Source organism: Rhinolophus sinicus, linkage group LG02 (genome assembly GCF_036562045.2).
Source record: "Rhinolophus sinicus isolate RSC01 linkage group LG02, ASM3656204v1, whole genome shotgun sequence".
Classification (NCBI taxonomy): Eukaryota; Metazoa; Chordata; class Mammalia; order Chiroptera; family Rhinolophidae; genus Rhinolophus; species Rhinolophus sinicus.
The window spans coordinates 163,221,701-163,239,210 of NC_133752.1; the positions used below are offsets into that span (position 1 = coordinate 163,221,701).

The 17,510-nt window shown below is 37.2% G+C and overlaps 1 protein-coding gene across 1 annotated transcript in view; it reads left to right on the forward strand.

Moving 5' to 3' along the window:
- Positions 1-17,510, forward strand: part of ITPR2 (inositol 1,4,5-trisphosphate receptor type 2) — a 431,615-nt gene that overhangs the window by 188,544 nt on the left and 225,561 nt on the right. Inside the window, exons 27-32 of the mRNA XM_019737570.2 lie at positions 2,601-2,690; positions 2,807-2,932; positions 5,904-6,026; positions 6,674-6,874; positions 8,833-9,084; positions 12,250-12,375. Coding sequence (XP_019593129.2) covers positions 2,601-2,690; positions 2,807-2,932; positions 5,904-6,026; positions 6,674-6,874; positions 8,833-9,084; positions 12,250-12,375 — 918 coding nt within the window. The remainder of the gene's footprint in view (positions 1-2,600; positions 2,691-2,806; positions 2,933-5,903; positions 6,027-6,673; positions 6,875-8,832; positions 9,085-12,249; positions 12,376-17,510) is intronic.

A 17,510-nucleotide genomic window follows, 5' to 3' on the forward strand; every position in this document is an offset into this window, starting at 1 on the left:
GAAGGTAATCTTGAAAAATGTGTCACAATAAAATACAGAGAGTGGGGTTTAAAGAAAATGGTAATGAACCACGGAAGCAAATGCCGAAGGATGTTTGGGTAATTATGAGTCATTGGCACATAAAGCAATTTTAGTACAGTGTGTTACAGAGGATGGTTTTGAAACCTTTAGTGGGAACAATAATCTGAGATCCAAGATCACTTCCCAGGATGGGCAGGATTACTGAAAGTGCTTCGTTTGGTTCACCTTGGCCATATATATATTTTTTAATTTTATTAGTTTCAAGTGCACAAGACAAAGCAAAACTTAGATGTTTATCATTTATAGCCCTCACACTGTGTGAACCCCCCTCTCCCTATCCACTATCCCTCTGACATCGCACAGACACCTTGGCCATATTTTTAAGGAGAATGGAAAGATTCAGTAGAGGTAGAAGCTTCTGCAGTAGAAACGGATAAGCAGGGAGAGGAGGCAGGGAAGATGGAATTTTAAAAATCCATGCACCAAAAGTTTGTTTTGTCGGAGACACAGAAGAGAACACAGACAGTTTTGAGAATGATACTGGAAATTTTCAAGTAGAAAGAGGAAATGTCATGTAGGGGAATTTCCATATGCTCAGTAAAATGGAAGAAGTTTTTTTTTTTCCCCCTCTTTCTTTCTTGGTTTGCATTAATTTTGTGATCTGCCTTGGAACGCAATAGGAACAATAGCTTGGGACAAATGAAATTATATCAATTGCCTTCATATATTTTTGTCACTTTCTCCTGAGCTTAGATTGGGATCCCCTTTAACTGAGAGCCCAACACCATCAATATAGTCAGGAGTTTAGGGTGTTTTCTGACCCAAGTTGAACTTGATGTTTATCCCCAATGCAATTTTGTACATATTGTAAATCAGGAAGGTAATCAGACCCCACTTTACCTGATCATTGCCCACACTTGCAACATGCACTGTCAGTTCTCACTACTTTGTACTCTCTGTTAGGTGTGTTCTTTCTGCAGCGCCTTAGGCTAAGGTGACTTCTTCACCTGATGAGTGTCCCCCTGCCCTCCCACATGTCTCTCATATTTCACTAGTTTTCATCTTTGAAGACCTTGCTTAAACTTGACCTCCTTCGTAAAGCTGTCTAAAGCTATAGCTAATCTCTCCCCTTCTGGTGAATTCTGCTCAGTCCAAACTTTATTTTTAAATTTCTTTCTATTTTCTTGGGTAGACTGTGATTTTTCTTGTGGGAAGGGCCATACCTTCTATTTCTTTTAGATCCATTCACTTTGTCAGGTGTCAGGCATGTGTTAACTTTTACTAAATGTTCATGTATTAAATTGTTTGTAACTGGTGTTTTATTTTTACTTGGTAACTATAATAGTATTTAAAATACGCATGCTCCTAATATTTGTTTTTTTATTGTACGCCACGGATAATGGAATATTTTTGATGTTTCAGGTCCTCTTAATAAGCTTCATTAATTTCGTAATTTAGAATATTATTTTCAATTTAAATTTTATTTTCCTTTCTCTATTTTCACTGTTTTCTACATGTTTCTTTGGTCCCAAGCCTTTTTCGTTGGTCCCATGACTTTTTTAGGATGTTGTGGTAACTTGGCAGAGAATTCCTGGGCTAAGGTATTCTTTCCTTTCATTTCTGAAATGTTTTTCAGCTGTTATCATCGTCTTCTTCACTTTTTTTTCTCTTAAGTTCATCACTGATCGTATAATTATACCTTTTATGCCCTGGGTTTTTACTATTCCTTCTCTAGGCAATATAAAACCATGATATTTCGGATATATTTAGCATAAGGAAATGCACTGATACATAATAAATTTTTATTTTATTTATTTATTTTATTTTATTTTATTTTGGGGGGGGTGAAGGGGAACAGGACTTTATTGGGGAACAGTGTGTACTTCCAGGACTTTTTTCCAAGTCAAGTTGTTGTTCTTGCAATCTTAGTTGTGGAGGGCGCCATTCAGTTTCAAGTTGTCCTTTCAGTCTTAGTTGTGGAGGGCGCAGCTCAGCTCCAGGTCCAGTTGCTGTTGCTAGTTGCAGGGGGCGCAGCCCACCATCCCTTGTGGGAGTCGAGCCGGCAACCTTGTAGTTGAGAGGACGCGCTCCAACCAACTGAGCCATTTGGGAGCTCAGTGGCAGCTCAGCTCAAGGTGCGGTGTTCAATCTTAATTGCAGGGGGCAGAGCCCACCATCCCCTGTAGGACTCAAGGAATCGAACTGGCAACCTTGTGATTGAGAGTCCACTGGCCCATGTGGGAATCGAACTGGCAGCCTTTGGAGTTAGGAGCACGGAGCTCCAACAGCCTGAGCCACCGGGCTGGCCCCAATAACTGTTTATTTTTAACTGAACTCATTCATTGTTAGTAATGCCATTTATCTTATAATTTGGTTGTTATTGGGAAGTGGTAATTTTCATGACTCGTGCAAGCCAAAGAACTTTTTATTGGATAAAAAATGACAAAGAAAACATTTAAGTTGATTAAATTCATTACAAAATAATTACAAAATGTATTTATTATTTATTGCAAAATAAATAAATTTATTACGATGCTATCTACATATGGCATAAAAATACATATTTGTGTTTATTTTAGGAGTCAAACATTTTAAGTCCGGTGCAGGATGGAACAAAGACACCTCAGATTGACAGCAACAAGAGCAATAACTATCGGATTGTGAAGGAGGTCAGCAGAAGTAGAATATTTTTATATGGGTTTATGTTTGCATGGCAAAGAATTTTTGTGTATATATTATACTTAATACAGTGTTTGTGATACTGCTTTTCTTCGTCTTTTTAAAGATTTTGATTAGGCTAAGTAAACTCTGTATACAGAATAAAAAGAGTCGGATTCAACATCAGCGATTACTAAAAAATATGGGAGCTCATTCGGTGGTATTGGATCTTCTGCAGATACCCTATGAAAAGGTTAGTTCTTAGTTTTTTCTTTATTTTTTTTATTTTTATAAATTTCAAACATATAGCAATGTTACAATGCATTTTTTTTTCCTTGAGTTATTTGAAACTAAGTTGACAAACTGATGGCACCCCTGAGTCACTTAGTGTATATTTTCTACAAACAGTGACCCTCTTCTCTATAACCACACAACTACCTTCCAGATCAGGAATGAGTATGGCACTTTACTACCAGTTAATCCTCACAAGCCCTTCACATTTCTCCCTTTATCCCAATCGTGTCCTGTTTGACAAAAAGATCTACTCAGAAACAGGTGCTGTTTGGTTGTCATGTCTATTTAAATTTTTTTTTCTACTGGAATTTTCATGATATTGAAACTTCTGAAGACAGACCAGCTCTTTGGAAGACTGTCCCTTAATTTGGGTCATCTGAGATTTCCTCATGATTAGATTCAGTTATGCATCTTGGGCAGGAAAGTGACGGAAGTGATGCTAAGTTCTTCCTACCACTTCCCATCAGGCGGCACACAGTTTTGATCTGTTCCATTGCTGATGAAGTTCACTTTGATCGTTTGATTAAGGTAATGTCTGCCAGGATTCTCCACTGTGAAGTACTCATTTTCCCTTTGTAATTAAGTATTTTGTGGAGACTTGTAGATGCTCATTTTACTCAATAGGCTCCACTAAGTTTCTCTCATTATTTATTTTGATTCTCAGATTGTTCCAGATTTGGCCAATGGAGCTCCTTCCTTTAAGCTAGCTTGTCTGTCCTCTGACCGGTCCCATCATTCTTTGAGTTCCTTGTTCTTTTGCATATTAAAATGTTCCAGGCTCACCATGCATTCTTGTTCCAACTCTGGAATGAGCCATTTCTTTAAGTAGCCCCATTTCTGTTTGGGGGAAAATGGTACTTAGAAGCAAAGTTCGGAGAACTAAGTGTACTTAATACTGTCGGGGTTTTGCACCCCTCCCTAGGCCCTCTAAAGAGACAAAGCTAAGGAATATATATGTGTGTGTGTGAATATAGTTGCTCATTTATGAATACTCTATAATAACTAGTCTTTCATAACTGCTGCCCACTCTTCCATATACATGTCCTCTGCACCTCATTCAGGCTCTGACACCCATGGTGGATGCCCTTTTTATCTCTTGCACATGAGTGTGCCATGCCAGGCCTCTTTGGATGCAGGTACCCTCCTCATTTGGACTTTTACTCTTCATACTGGATTGCCCCCACACCTACTGACTTAGTTACTTTTAATATGTAAATGTATGAATTCTAGCATTCATTAGGTGGCCTAATTCATACTATGGCAGAGAATGCAATAAAATAATTATTGAAAGGCAACAAAGGGTATTAAATCCTCAACATTTACTATTCAACTTATTGTTTCTTTGATGCTGTAACATGGGCATAGGACATGTGATTAGGTCTATTCTTTTAATCATTGTAGCATTGAGTATTTTACTATTACTTTGTGTTTATAGATTTGCTCAGTTTTAATAACTGGATTGTTCAGAAACAAAAAGGATAAGAGTTTCGAGGAAATATCAACCGCAGTAGAACTGGTCCTAGTGTTCTTTACTGTCCAGCTTTTCAGTGGGATTTGAGTGTTCCTGTGGCTGATGTTCCTTTTATGCCTCTTAGCTATCCTTGCATTATACACGTAAAGGAAAGTGTTAGTAGATTTCGAAATAAAAATTCCCTATTTTAAAAACAGGAAACTCATCCCATTTTATATATGAGGTAATGTGTCTACTAGTGACCTTAGGCTGTTTGTTTAGTTATGGATGGAATAAATACTCCTAGATTAGGAAAAAAGAAAGCATTACAATTATCGAACATAGACTACTATTCAAAACATGAGTCCATTTTGTATCTCTGACACTGACCACAGGACAAATGAGAAAATCAACTGCCCAGGAAAAGTTTAGATGGTTTCAGCGATCTTGTTAAAAAGACCCTTTTAAGAAGAGAACTCTGCATTCTTTGTGAATTTTGAGACTTAAGTTTCTTAATGAGTCTTATAAGCAAATGGTAGTATTATGGAACTTCGGAAAATAACAGTGACTAAGGAAAGCAACCTAAGAGTACATGTACTAAGAAAGGGGTGGGGGGAAGAGATGGGGGAAAGAATAGGGGAGAAAGCAAAGAGGAAAAGGAAAAGAAAGAGGTAGAAATAAGACACAAAGTAAATAATAAAGGAGGGGCAGAGAGAGGGGAGAGGGGAGGCCAGAGACAAGTTCAGAAAACTGTATATAGAGAAATTTACAGTGTGGGGGAAGAGAGAAAATGTGAGTGGGGAAAGGGGGCAAGGCAGAGGCAAAGGAGCTAGAAGCAGGAGAGGAGTAGAAGTGCTGAGAAAAGGAACAGATGCTGGAGAAGCAGTGGGAAGGGAGATGATGGAGAAAGGGGGATATAGGAGGTGAGGAAAGAGGAGAAACAAAGAAAACAAACAAACAAACCCCAGGAAGATCCAGATACCTAGAAACTCTAGGAAAGAGGGAAAATCCAAGAAAGAAGAGGAATGAGAGGGATTGGAGGCTGCAGCAGAGAAGGAAAGAGAACCAGAGAGAAGGAGGGGGGCGGGGTGGGGGATGGGGAGAGATTGAGAGAGAGAGAGAGAAAGATAGAGCAGAACAAATGTGGAACAGAGGGAGGGGAGAAAGAGGCGCTACAGAGATGGGAAATATAGTGGACAAGCACAAAGGTTGTGGAGAAAGACAGATGGATTGTGAAAAAATGGAGCAGAACTGATAATAGGAGGAGAAATAAAGAGGAGAGAAACATCTAGAAAAATGGGGGGTTGTTCTGTGGAGGTAACCAGGAGAGGTATAGGAAACGAAAGAGTCTAGAGAAAGGGGAGCATAAAACAATGACAAGGAGAAAAAAGTGCACATGCCCCAAAACATTATTTTTTGATAACATTTTTGCTCTGGTATGTTTGTTTCTCTGTATCGTGTGCCACCCTTTCACTTATAGAATGATGAAAAGATGAATGAAGTAATGAACCTGGCCCATACATTCCTGCAGAATTTCTGTCGGGGAAATCCACAGAATCAAGTTCTCCTTCATAAACATCTGAATTTATTTTTAACTCCTGGTGTAAGTATTTTGCTGACTTCTAATATTCGTAGTCAAGTGTCCATCAAGTTTATTTTAGCAGCATTGATGAATAGAATTTTATTACTCTTCATCGCCTCATTTTTTTCCTTGTAGGGGTTCTCGCCCTAAAAGTGAATATATTTTATTTCCATTAAGGAAACATTTAAAGAAACTTGAAAACGTACACAAGTTTTACTCGCAAATGACCCCTTCAGTTATATGTATATAGTTTAATTATAGGAAGATGATGTGGTAGAACAAAGGACTAGCTCTGCAGTGCCACGAGTAAGATAAATATGGAAAACTCAGAGGTGGAGTTCCCTCCTCTCCGTCAAATGTGTGTCAGCGGGTGGTAGGGAACAGCTAACTTTGAATAACAGATAATTAAATGAATCTCAAGAACACTGTTGCCAACATGTTGACTTTAATGACAATAAGCTTCTTTTTCCAACTAACCTCCTTTGTGAGCTCAGTTTTCTTTGAGTGGTGAATGATCTCATTGCATTTTGTTTAAGACTTGCACAGAAAACCCACTATGGCTTTGCATAAAATATAAAACCGATCACAAACAAGGAAATTAGTCTGAGCACTGTAGAAGAGAAAACCGATCCTGTTACCAGTACAAAGGCATGCCCTTCTCTGTTTAGCTCCTAGAGGCAGAAACCATGCGGCACATCTTCCTGGACAATTACCATCTGTGCAATGAGATTAGCGAGCGAGTCGTGCAGCATTTTGTGCACTGCATCGAGACACACGGCCGCCACGTGCAGTACCTGAGGTTTTTGCAAACGATTGTCAAAGCAGATGGTAAATATGTGAAGAAATGCCAGGATATGGTCATGACGGAGGTATGTTCTCAGTTTGCATTTTGTCAGCTTCACCCAAACAGTATGGTCAAATAAGTGTTTTTCTGTTAATTTAGAGTGAAAAAAAACAGAAACGCAACCACATAGGTTTAGAAAATAATTTAATCATGACTACTTAAGCATAAATGTATTTTGCTTAAGTCTAGTGAAGTGACAAGTTGAGTTTATAATTTTCTAAGAGTTTATTTTTCTTTTTGATCCTTAAGGAATTTGTGTGCTTTAAATAATAGGTAAAAGTCTATGAATTGTTATATAGGTCATTTAGAATGAAAGTGACAAAATTTTATATTTTTAAGTTTTCAGTATATATCAAAAATGGATTAAACTCTGTTTTTCCAGTGCCTTTATTGTAGAATGGGTGTTCTCTGCTACTCTTTGCAGAGGGCTTTGAAGAGAATTAAACTAAATATTAGACATTATTCATCAGTGATTTATTACACGTGAAAACTTAGCTATTTAAAGTAAATTAAAAATGTAAGAAAAACAAATGAATGAGGTACTTAATTGGCTTTGTCATTTTCACTGTGCTCTTTGGCATTAAGCAAGATTTACAAAATGGATAAGTTACTCACTGGGAACCAAGTGATAGGGTGGAGAGCTGACAGCTCTTTTAGCCTCTTTGGGTAAAGCATCGCCCTGTGACCTAATGGTTTTCTAAAGGCCTGTATGGATTAAGACAGCCTTCAACCATGGCTACCAAACTGTTATGCAGTAAGTTATATGGTTTTGAGAGATTTTCACAATTATATACTTTAAATTTGAGAATGAGGGTGATTTCTATAATGATACAAAATGAGCCCTCCTGCCCTGTATAAATCTTAATATTAATCCAGCTTAAAGCTTTGAATCTTCAATGTAGATTTTTGTTATAAAACATTTTAAGGAACATTTTCACTTGTACTGTTTACCTTTTTCTTACCTACATTTACTTTCGCATTAGTTTTTAAGAAATGTGGGGGAACTAATTTGATTTTGTATTACAATCATCAAAGAAAGAATTGAAATGGGAAAGCAGCAAATGTTTAAGCCAATTCTATGACAACAGAAGATGAAGTGTTCTTATGTGTAGAAAAGTAGTTGAAATATAATGTGTTAAGATATAATACGTATTTTGACACATATACATTCTCTTTCAACAAAACTTTCAAAGCCAACTAATTCCTATCAAATAAAACAGAGAGAAAATTATAAAAGCGATATTACCCACCAACATATCTCACCTTGGGGTTAGAAAATTGGTACTTGTAATAGACAATAAGACATTATAGATTTTGAGCACTAAAATCACCACCTGCTAGAAATCTCCATTAAAATTATGTAAACAAAGTAGGAAGGAAATTTTGTGTCCTAAAACCTTGTTTCTTTCTCTTTCTCTCTTCTCTTTTTAAATGTCTTCTTTTTCTCTTCATTTCTCCTATCTCTGCTTTTATGTCTATTCTTTATTGATGCTCATGACACATGGAATTTCTGATTTTTAGAGAGTTGATTTGTCTCAATGTACTTGCTTACTTATTCTGCCACTATTGAAGGGGATGGGGATACTTTATTCTGCTTTAATAAAATTAGACTTCTGGGATTTGTCATGCTTTGGCAATAGAGTCTTCCATTTGAAGTAGAGGGAAATAACTTGATTCAAATATTTTGCAGGTTTAATTTCACTGGGTAACTCAATGATGACCAATTTACTATCATCCATGTCATTTAATTCTTGCCCCCATCGCTGCTCCTATATCCTGCCTACTAGTTTTGATAGCATTCATAACTAATCACTTAGCACATGACTAAAATCATTTTACCACTTTGCCTTGGTATAGTTCTGCTTTTGCAATATTATTGTTTTTACAAAGTTATACACGGGTTTCCAAATAGAACGAACCTTTGGCAATAAGTGCAGGACGAATATTTGGACTGTTACATAGACTCTCTTATTATCATTTCAGTTGATAAATGGGGGTGAAGACGTGCTGATATTTTACAATGATAGAGCATCATTCCCCATCCTCCTCCATATGATGTGTTCAGAGAGAGACCGAGGGGACGAGAGTGGCCCCTTAGCCTACCACATCACACTTGTGGAGTTGCTGGCCGCGTGTACAGAGGGGAAAAATGTCTACACTGAAATAAAGTGCAATTCCCTTCTCCCCCTGGATGACATAGCGAGGGTGGTGACGCATGATGACTGCATCCCTGAGGTAAGCCTACAGACTTGTGAATACTTTTTAAAGTTCAGTAAGTGCCAGAAGTCCCCATAGTACTATATATGAAATAATATATTTACTCAAGGAATTGGGGTTAGTTATATTATGATGAAAATTTCAAAGAACATTAAAAAGTTTACTTTTTTAGTTCTACAGAAGCTATGAAAGACAATCAACCTTTTAAAACTGTAGCCATTGGAAGCTACTCCAGGAGTCTCTGAATTCTAAACATGGTCATGTGAACAAACTGAAAGATTTACTTGTAACTTCTAGTGTAGTTTTGAGAATGAAAAAGATGCTTCATAATTAATTCACAATCATTGATAGGAGAGGCTAGGATGGTGCTGTAGGATCATCTATTAGACTCTGCAGGTTTGCCTTGCTTTCTGGAATCTATGCATTCTTGGAAATACAGACACACATTTTGCTTTATCCACACGTCATCTTTTACTGTCTGTCCTAGTTTGGCTCTGATGATAGGGAAAAAAATCATTACTGTGTTTCCCCAAAAATAAGACCTAATCGGACAATCAGCTCTAATGCGTCTTTTGGAGCAAAGAGTAACATAAGACCTGGCCTTATACTATATTATATTATATTATATTATATTATATTATATTATATTATATTATATTACATTACATTACATTATATTATATATCATATTATAATATTATATTAAAGACCCGGTCTTATAGTAAAATAAGACTGTGTCTTATATTAATTTTTGCTTCAAAAGACGCATTAGAGCTGATTGGCCGTCTAGGTCTTATTTTCGGGGAAACATGGTAGAAACTGGTTGTCTGCCAACAGGATTCGTTGTGGTGTATTGTTGCAAAGTCAATAAATGTGTGATACACTGAATATGATATAAATCCAAACATTTTAAATCACAGTAACTTAAAAAGGTGTCAGGTTAGATTAACTTCCCTACTTTCAGTAGTCCTATGTAGTGATGGACTTGAAAGTATAATTTTGTGGAATTGTTGACACTACAAATACAGGGGTACTTCATGCCATGATTGGCTTGAAATGAGATGGTGAAGAAAGGAAGCAGTGTAGTAATTAAATCCATGGGCTCTGTCTTTCTTTGAGGTCTTGATTATGGCCATGCTTCTTCCCACGGGCAGTTCTCTCTGACTGCCCACTCTTCTCTCTTATATTCACCTATTTCGCTCTTCAAACTTCAGCTCTTGATCCAAGCATCACTTCTTCAGGAAAGACGTCCCTGACCTCCTATAGTAGCATCTCTAAGAGTCTGTAATTTGAAATTTGACATTTCAATTTTATTAGTTAATAAATATCTGTAGCCCTCACACACTCTCCCAAGATTATAAGCTCGATAAGGATAACAACTAAGTCTGTTTCTAATTCACCATTATATTGTCTGAGCCCGAGTCTATACTTAATAAGTATGTTTTGAATGAATGAACAAATGAATTAAAGAAAGAGTCAGAATCCTGGACCTATTACTTCTTAGCTGTGTGACTGACTCCAAAAAGGTTGTTAACCTTTCTAATATTCAATTTCCACAATTTCAAAGTGAAATAATTATAGTATGTACCTGATGGGATTGTTGGAGGATGAAATTAAGTAAGATATTACATACAAAATGCTGAAGGTGTTTGACATGTAGCAAACAATGAATACATATTAGCTGCTGTCAGGATGATTATGGTAAGGCACAGAATGGCTCTGATGTCTCCCTATCCCAGTTCCTGACACAGGCGCCCTGTCACTGAAGCTTTGTTTCAGACCTTAGCCAAGCAGCGACAAGCACTAAGAACGTGAGAGCTGACCCTGTATTACTTATGGTTCTAACTCGGGTACCATGAATCCCTTGATATTGTTTACATGATTATATAAATATATATATGTATATGTGTGTGTGTATATATACTGTGTTTCCCCCAAAATAAGACCTAGCTGGACAGTCAGCTCTAATGCATCTTTTGGAGCAAATATTAATATAAGACCCAGTCCTATTTTAATATAAGACTGGGTCTTATGTCATATATCATATCATATCATATCATATCATATCATATCATATCATATCATATCATATATCATACCAGGTCTGTATTAAGTTTTGCTCCAAAAGATGCATTAGAGCTGATGGTCCAGCTACGTCTTATTTTGTGGGAAATACGGTGTGTGTGTGTGTGTGTGTGTGTGTGTGTGTGTGTATACATATATATATATTTTTTTATGGGGATATTTATAACATCCATCACATTTTCAATAAAGAGAAAAGAAAATGAAAAGCAAAAACTACTGGTTATAAACACTTTAGAAGTGGTATATGGGGTGAGACTCATCCCAGTCCTTTATGAGGAATTTTGCTAAATTTGGAAAGGAATTTTACTACATCTTAAAATATATATATATTTATTAACTGTGAACCTGCTTCTTCTCAGAACTAATAATTTAAATATTTTTGAGTGTCAATAAAGCATTATTTAGTCAACACACTTAAACGTTATATTAGAAATCTCTTGGTTGCAAGAGACGGAAACCTAACTTAAACTAGTTTACATTTTTTAAAACAGGAATATTGGGGAATTTGAAGGATAGTTGTTTAGATGGATCAAGAGGTTCAAACAAATGTCAGAATTCTTTCCATCTCTTATTCCCTTTTTCTTTGTGTTTTTGCCTCATTTTCTTCTTCTCAGCATAATTTTCCTCCACACACCTGGAGAAGATGGCTTCTTGGAATTCAGTTTTACCTTGTACCTCTTTATCAATGAGAGAGAGGGGTGGGGGAGGGAGAGGGAGAGAGAAAGAGAAAATATGACAGAGACAGAGAGAGAAGGAGATGGGAGGAGAGAGGAAGGAAGAGAGGGAGAGGGGATAGAGAAAAGGGGTACTTTGGACTCCTAGTGTCCCAAATATGACAGGCTTGGTTAATGTGAAGTGCACTATCTCATACCAATCATTGGGCTAGGGGAATGGATTACCAGGTCATGTGTTTACCCTGGGTCAAGGGATGGAATGTCTTAGTAAAAGAAGGGAAGTGGAAATGCTTCCTGGGTAGAAACAAAACATGCTTAATCTTCTATGGGAGCTAACACAGATTTTATTTAACCTTTCATAATTGATGTTTGAAAATCAACAATAAAGAAAACTCACTTTCCTTTGTATTTGAAACTTGCACAGGTTAAAATTGCTTATGTGAATTTTGTTAACCATTGTTACGTTGACACTGAAGTGGAAATGAAAGAAATTTACACAAGTAACCACATTTGGAAATTATTTGAGAACTTCTTGGTGGATATGGCAAGGGTAAGTTATACTTTGATCATTAAATACTACTTTATGTTTAGTAAAGTTATCAATATATAGTTTTACTGAACAGTATTAAGAATCTCGATAAAAACTTAGAATTAAACCCAGTAACTTTGGATGTAATCCATTATATTCAAAACATTGTGAATGAGTTTCACAAGATTGTGAGTGAGATTTAATGATTTAATACACACAGAATGCCCAGTACAGTATATGTAGCAACAAAGTGTTCACTTTTACTACTATGTTGATCTGCTATTAAATGGAATTTTAGTGGCCTTTTTACGTTGGTTAAAGAAGACATTTGGCAGAGGTCAATTTGTATTCAAGCTCTTATCGTGAATGCAATTACAAACCATAGCTGGAAAAGATCTCAAGAGGCCTTGACTGCCGCTTTTGGACAGATAAGTACTTGACCAGACTACTCAGGACTGAGTGTTACTTACTATTGCCTTTTCAGAGTCTTCTTTGGAAGTGTGTTTCAGTATTTGAATCATCTAGTGTTTTTATTCATGCCAGTCAAAATACATTCTGCTTTTTTACTTTGAATCCATTTCCTCTTGTCTAGCTTTTTTTGGGGGGGTAAGGTATTGCGGAGGATATATAGAGCTGGTTGGCCTTTTCTAGATACTGTCTAGCATATGCTTTGCTCTGTTAATATTAAGTAAATGAATGAATGGGTGAAGAAAGGAAGGAATCTTTTTGATAGATAGCACTTAATTTTCGTAACTATGTCTTATCCTTTATTTTGCATGCTAAATTATCATAATGTCTGGGGTTTATTATTTTAGTTTCTTTTTGTTTTTTTGGATTTTCTCTGGTTTTCCCTTTAAAATGATGGGACATAATGTTCAAATAAGAGTTTCCCTAATAGACGGTAGGTCTAAGGAATTATCTAGATACTATTATGACTTACAGTGGCCTGTGCCGGTCCTGTGGTTTCCTACATTCCTCAGTGCTGGTAGATTTACACAGGTCTCATTTAGATGTAGTTGAAGAAGAGCAATTAGTAAGGTCCATATTTTCACTGTCTTACAAGACTGAATGCTGACTGTTACCCATTAGCTCACTGCCTCCCTACAACCTTTTCTGGAAAGAGAGAAGACAAAGTGGATATAACAAAACATCAACTGCAGATCGAGACATCCAAGAGCAATCTGGGATAATACAGTAAATCATGTATTATTCCAGTCCAGGAACTCTTTGATTTCATTAAGGTTTGCAGGTAAAATATGCTTATTTTACCTTCGGTGTGGTGTAGCACGAGCGAGCTCCTCTGTGTTCAAGCATGAATCAAGTCAGGCAGTTCCTCTTCATTTCTGTAGAACTAAAGGACACTCACTACCTTTCTCAGGTAAACCTGCACCTGTTTCGGGGAGAAATGACCCTGTTTCGTACAGGATTTACATAATACCACTCAAATTTCCCTCCATGACCTTGTGAGAGCCCTTGTACCTGATGGGCTACAGGTATCTCCAGAGACCTTGCAGTAAGGGATGGTTTCTATGCCGATGACTGAGCTTTAAAATTGCACGTGCAGGAAGATAGTAAAGAGATTATAGACTGATTTGCAGTCTCACAGTGCTATGGACGAAAGATAAGCTTGAAAAAGACCAAGGTCACATTCTAGGCAGAATGAGCTGTGAAGCTTAACGGATTTTTATTTTTTTAAACCAAAGACAGCTGATGATAACTGCCGCTGATAATGCTACCTTTGAAAGACTCTTTCAGTTGATGTGTTCATACAGCTAAGATGTATATATTCTTTTTCTAAAAAAGTGTGCCTGTAGGGAGGAGGTTTATTTTAACTATTTTGATTAAGTAGATAATGTTGTTATTATTATATAAAGACTCTGGGGGACTTCGGGATCCTCTTAGTCTATTCACTCATCATGTCTAACCACAACAGCTTAGCTATACTGAAAAAAACAACAACACAAAACAGTTTTTTCTTTTCTTCTTGTTTCCCTCTTCTTTATATTTTAAAGCAGCAGTTCTGTTATCCCCTCACCAAGAATGACAAGGAATCAGCCTGCCTGTTTCAGCAAAGGAACAGGAATCCTGACCTTTCCGTATCTAAGGTGTCTTTCTCCCCTTGAAGAAAGATTAAGGAGCTACCACACACTTTCCAATTCAAATATGAAAAATGTGATTAAATAAGTAGAATGTGGCCTTCTTGGCAAATTTTCAGTTCAGTAGAGCAGTAGTTCTCACACTTGAGTGAGCATCAGAATTACCTGGAGGGTTTGTTATAAGTTGGATTGCTGTGCCCCACCCCCAGAGTTTCTGATTCAGGAGATACAAGACTGCATTTTAACAAGTTCCCAGGTGATGCTGAAGCAGCTGGTCCAGGTACCACACTGAGAACCACTGCGGTAGAGGATGGTAGTTAGAGGAGGCCAGTTAGAGGCATTAGCCAGACCAGGCAGAGTTCCAGTCCAGACTGCCTTTTCCTAGCTCAGTTACCTTGGGCAAGGAACTTACTCTTCTGACTCTGAGTTTCCTTATTTGTAAAATGAATGCTATAGTAACATATGTCTCATAGGGAGGATTCATTGAGATAATAGTATAAAGCTATTAGCACATGCTTGGCACTTAGTGAAAGAGTTGGTAACATCATTTCATCCATGTCATGGTAGCATCACTGATGTTATTACAGGGTTATATGGAGACTTTAAAACCATTTCAAAAGGCTTCCCCAAGATGTGTACCAAATAATAATGTTGAAGATAAGCAAAGGGAGACCATCTAATATAGATAAGAGCCAGAAACCATGTCCATGAAGCTAGACAAGCACAATAGTGACTTGACATACAGTTGGACTAAATTCAAATGTCACAACAAAGATATGAAATCCTGGAGCAACATTGGTGAGAAATGGTAAAGGTAATCTGGAGGAAAGGTGTTTGGTAAACTGGACCCAAAGAATCATAGGATCTTAGGGATCCTGGCAGTCATAGAGTTCCCAGTTTTCAGCACATGCCTCTGTATTTCCATTAACAATGATTTCACTATTTTTAAGACAACTGGTTTCATTATTTCACAGTTTCAGTTATTGAGAGCTGTTATATTGAGCCACATTTTTATGTAGTATAATGTTTACCTGTTTTTTCCTTGTGCAGCTACATAGAATGATTCGGTACAGCAAAGATGTAGGTGTTTACTATAAGCAACGTACTCTCCTTGCTAGTAATCTACTTTGAAATGATAAAATTATCCAACTTAAAGGAACCTTAGATCAACTAGGTTGACCTCAAATTTTGCTCCTGAGTTGCAGAGAGATTATTTGGTAGCATAAGGTGACTTACCAAGCTGGCAACAGGGTGGGAATCTGCTGCAGCCTAATCCAGTACTTTGCCCATAGCAGCTTCTCAGATGTGTTCTGACAGCTCTGTGTCTCTCATTGTTTTCTCCATGTCTTTTAGTGGTCCCTTTTCGGATATGGTTTTTGGGCTCTTCGTTTTCAGTATACTTTTAGGTTCTCCTTAATTTGTCAGGTCTTTTGGCATGTCATTTGGAATGGAACCCAGTACTTTAGGCCAGAGTCTGACCAACACAAGGCAGATGGTTATTTTAATAGAAATTTGGAGAATAACCTTATTTAAAAGGCAAATAAAATAGTGATATGTAGTGGCATTCATACACCATCAACCTTTCTTTTCTTGTTTCTCTGGAGTCAGCACTACCAGGTTTTTTGTTTGCTCTTGGGTAAAGCTTTCTAAAGCGTCATCTTAATTAGAATCTTAATTAGTAGTATCTTTCATTTTCCTTTTTTTTTCTTTTCTCTTGTTAAGACCCATACTAACACAATCTTTCTGAAAGACTGCTTTTTAATAAACTGGTTCTACATTGTTTCACATACTTATTCCCCTCTGATTTCCTGACAAAGACTGCATCTGTGTCCTGTAATACATCATATTTAGGCAGGCAGCAAGCTAGGAGACCCATGAAAAGTTGTTTCACTGTCTTTCTGAGCATTTAACGGCAGCCCACTTTGATCTATGTTCCAGTGCAGCTAAAATTGGTGTTTATAGGGCAGAAATGCTTTTCTTTTCCTTTATAACTGCTTGTCGTTTCAGAGTCAGGGGATTTGCGCCATTATTAGAGAGCACATGGAGGGAGGTGGACTGCAGTCCGAGTTAGCCTCAGACTATATTTTTGCTTTTGAAGATGTTCCTAATTTTGCTGTCCAGATTCTATAATGGCCAGCAGTACTCTTAGTGAGTGATATATCGGTATAATGAAATTAGACCTAGAAATTACTTAGAGACACACCTAAGACAGTGTCATGTCATTGTCCCAGCAATTACTGCTTAACGAGACAAATCAGAGTATTTCATTTCCAAATAGATCCCTTGAGCCATTCTCTCCCTTTGTTTAGCTTACCAAATCACAGGAAGTAGGAGTAAAGAAAAAATTGTATATGTACGTTGAAACACACATTCAAGTTTTTTAATTTGATAAGAATTGAATAGGTTTTCTTTGCCTGATGATTTGATTCTATAATTTTCTGGACTTTCTTAAGTGGAACAAGCCATTGAAAAGTCTCTCTTTAAAGGGTTCCTATTATATGACCTTATTAGCTAGCAATGCAGGCAAGTGAAAAGTATAAAGTATCCATAAAGCTTATTCTTTGTATAGCACCTTTCCCTCAGGCGTAATTCTATTTTTCTCCTCAACTTTCATGCTTAATTATAATGGTGATGCCCACCTGGAATGAACACTTGTTTGGCTATTCTTGATTGATGATTTGTTGGTCCCTGTCCTACATCATACTTTCTACTTTTTAATTCATTGGCAACATTTGTCATAATTGATCAGTTCCTTCTTGGAACACTTCTTCACGTGGCCCCCAGGAAATCAGTCCTGCTCTCTTGGCCTCCCACCTCACTGTCCGCTCCTTCTCAGTTCACTGTTTTCTCTGAATCTGTCCAGATTCTAATACTGGAATGTGCCAGGCTCAAACCTCAGACTTGATCCTTTCTCAGTCTACAATAACTTACTTGCTGATCCCATCCACTCTCCTAACTTTAATCCCAGGCTGATTGAAGCTTGCACCCTTCCTCCGATGTCCACTCTCACATAGCCAGCTGCCTACGTGACATCACCACTTGGCTGTCTAACCTCAAATT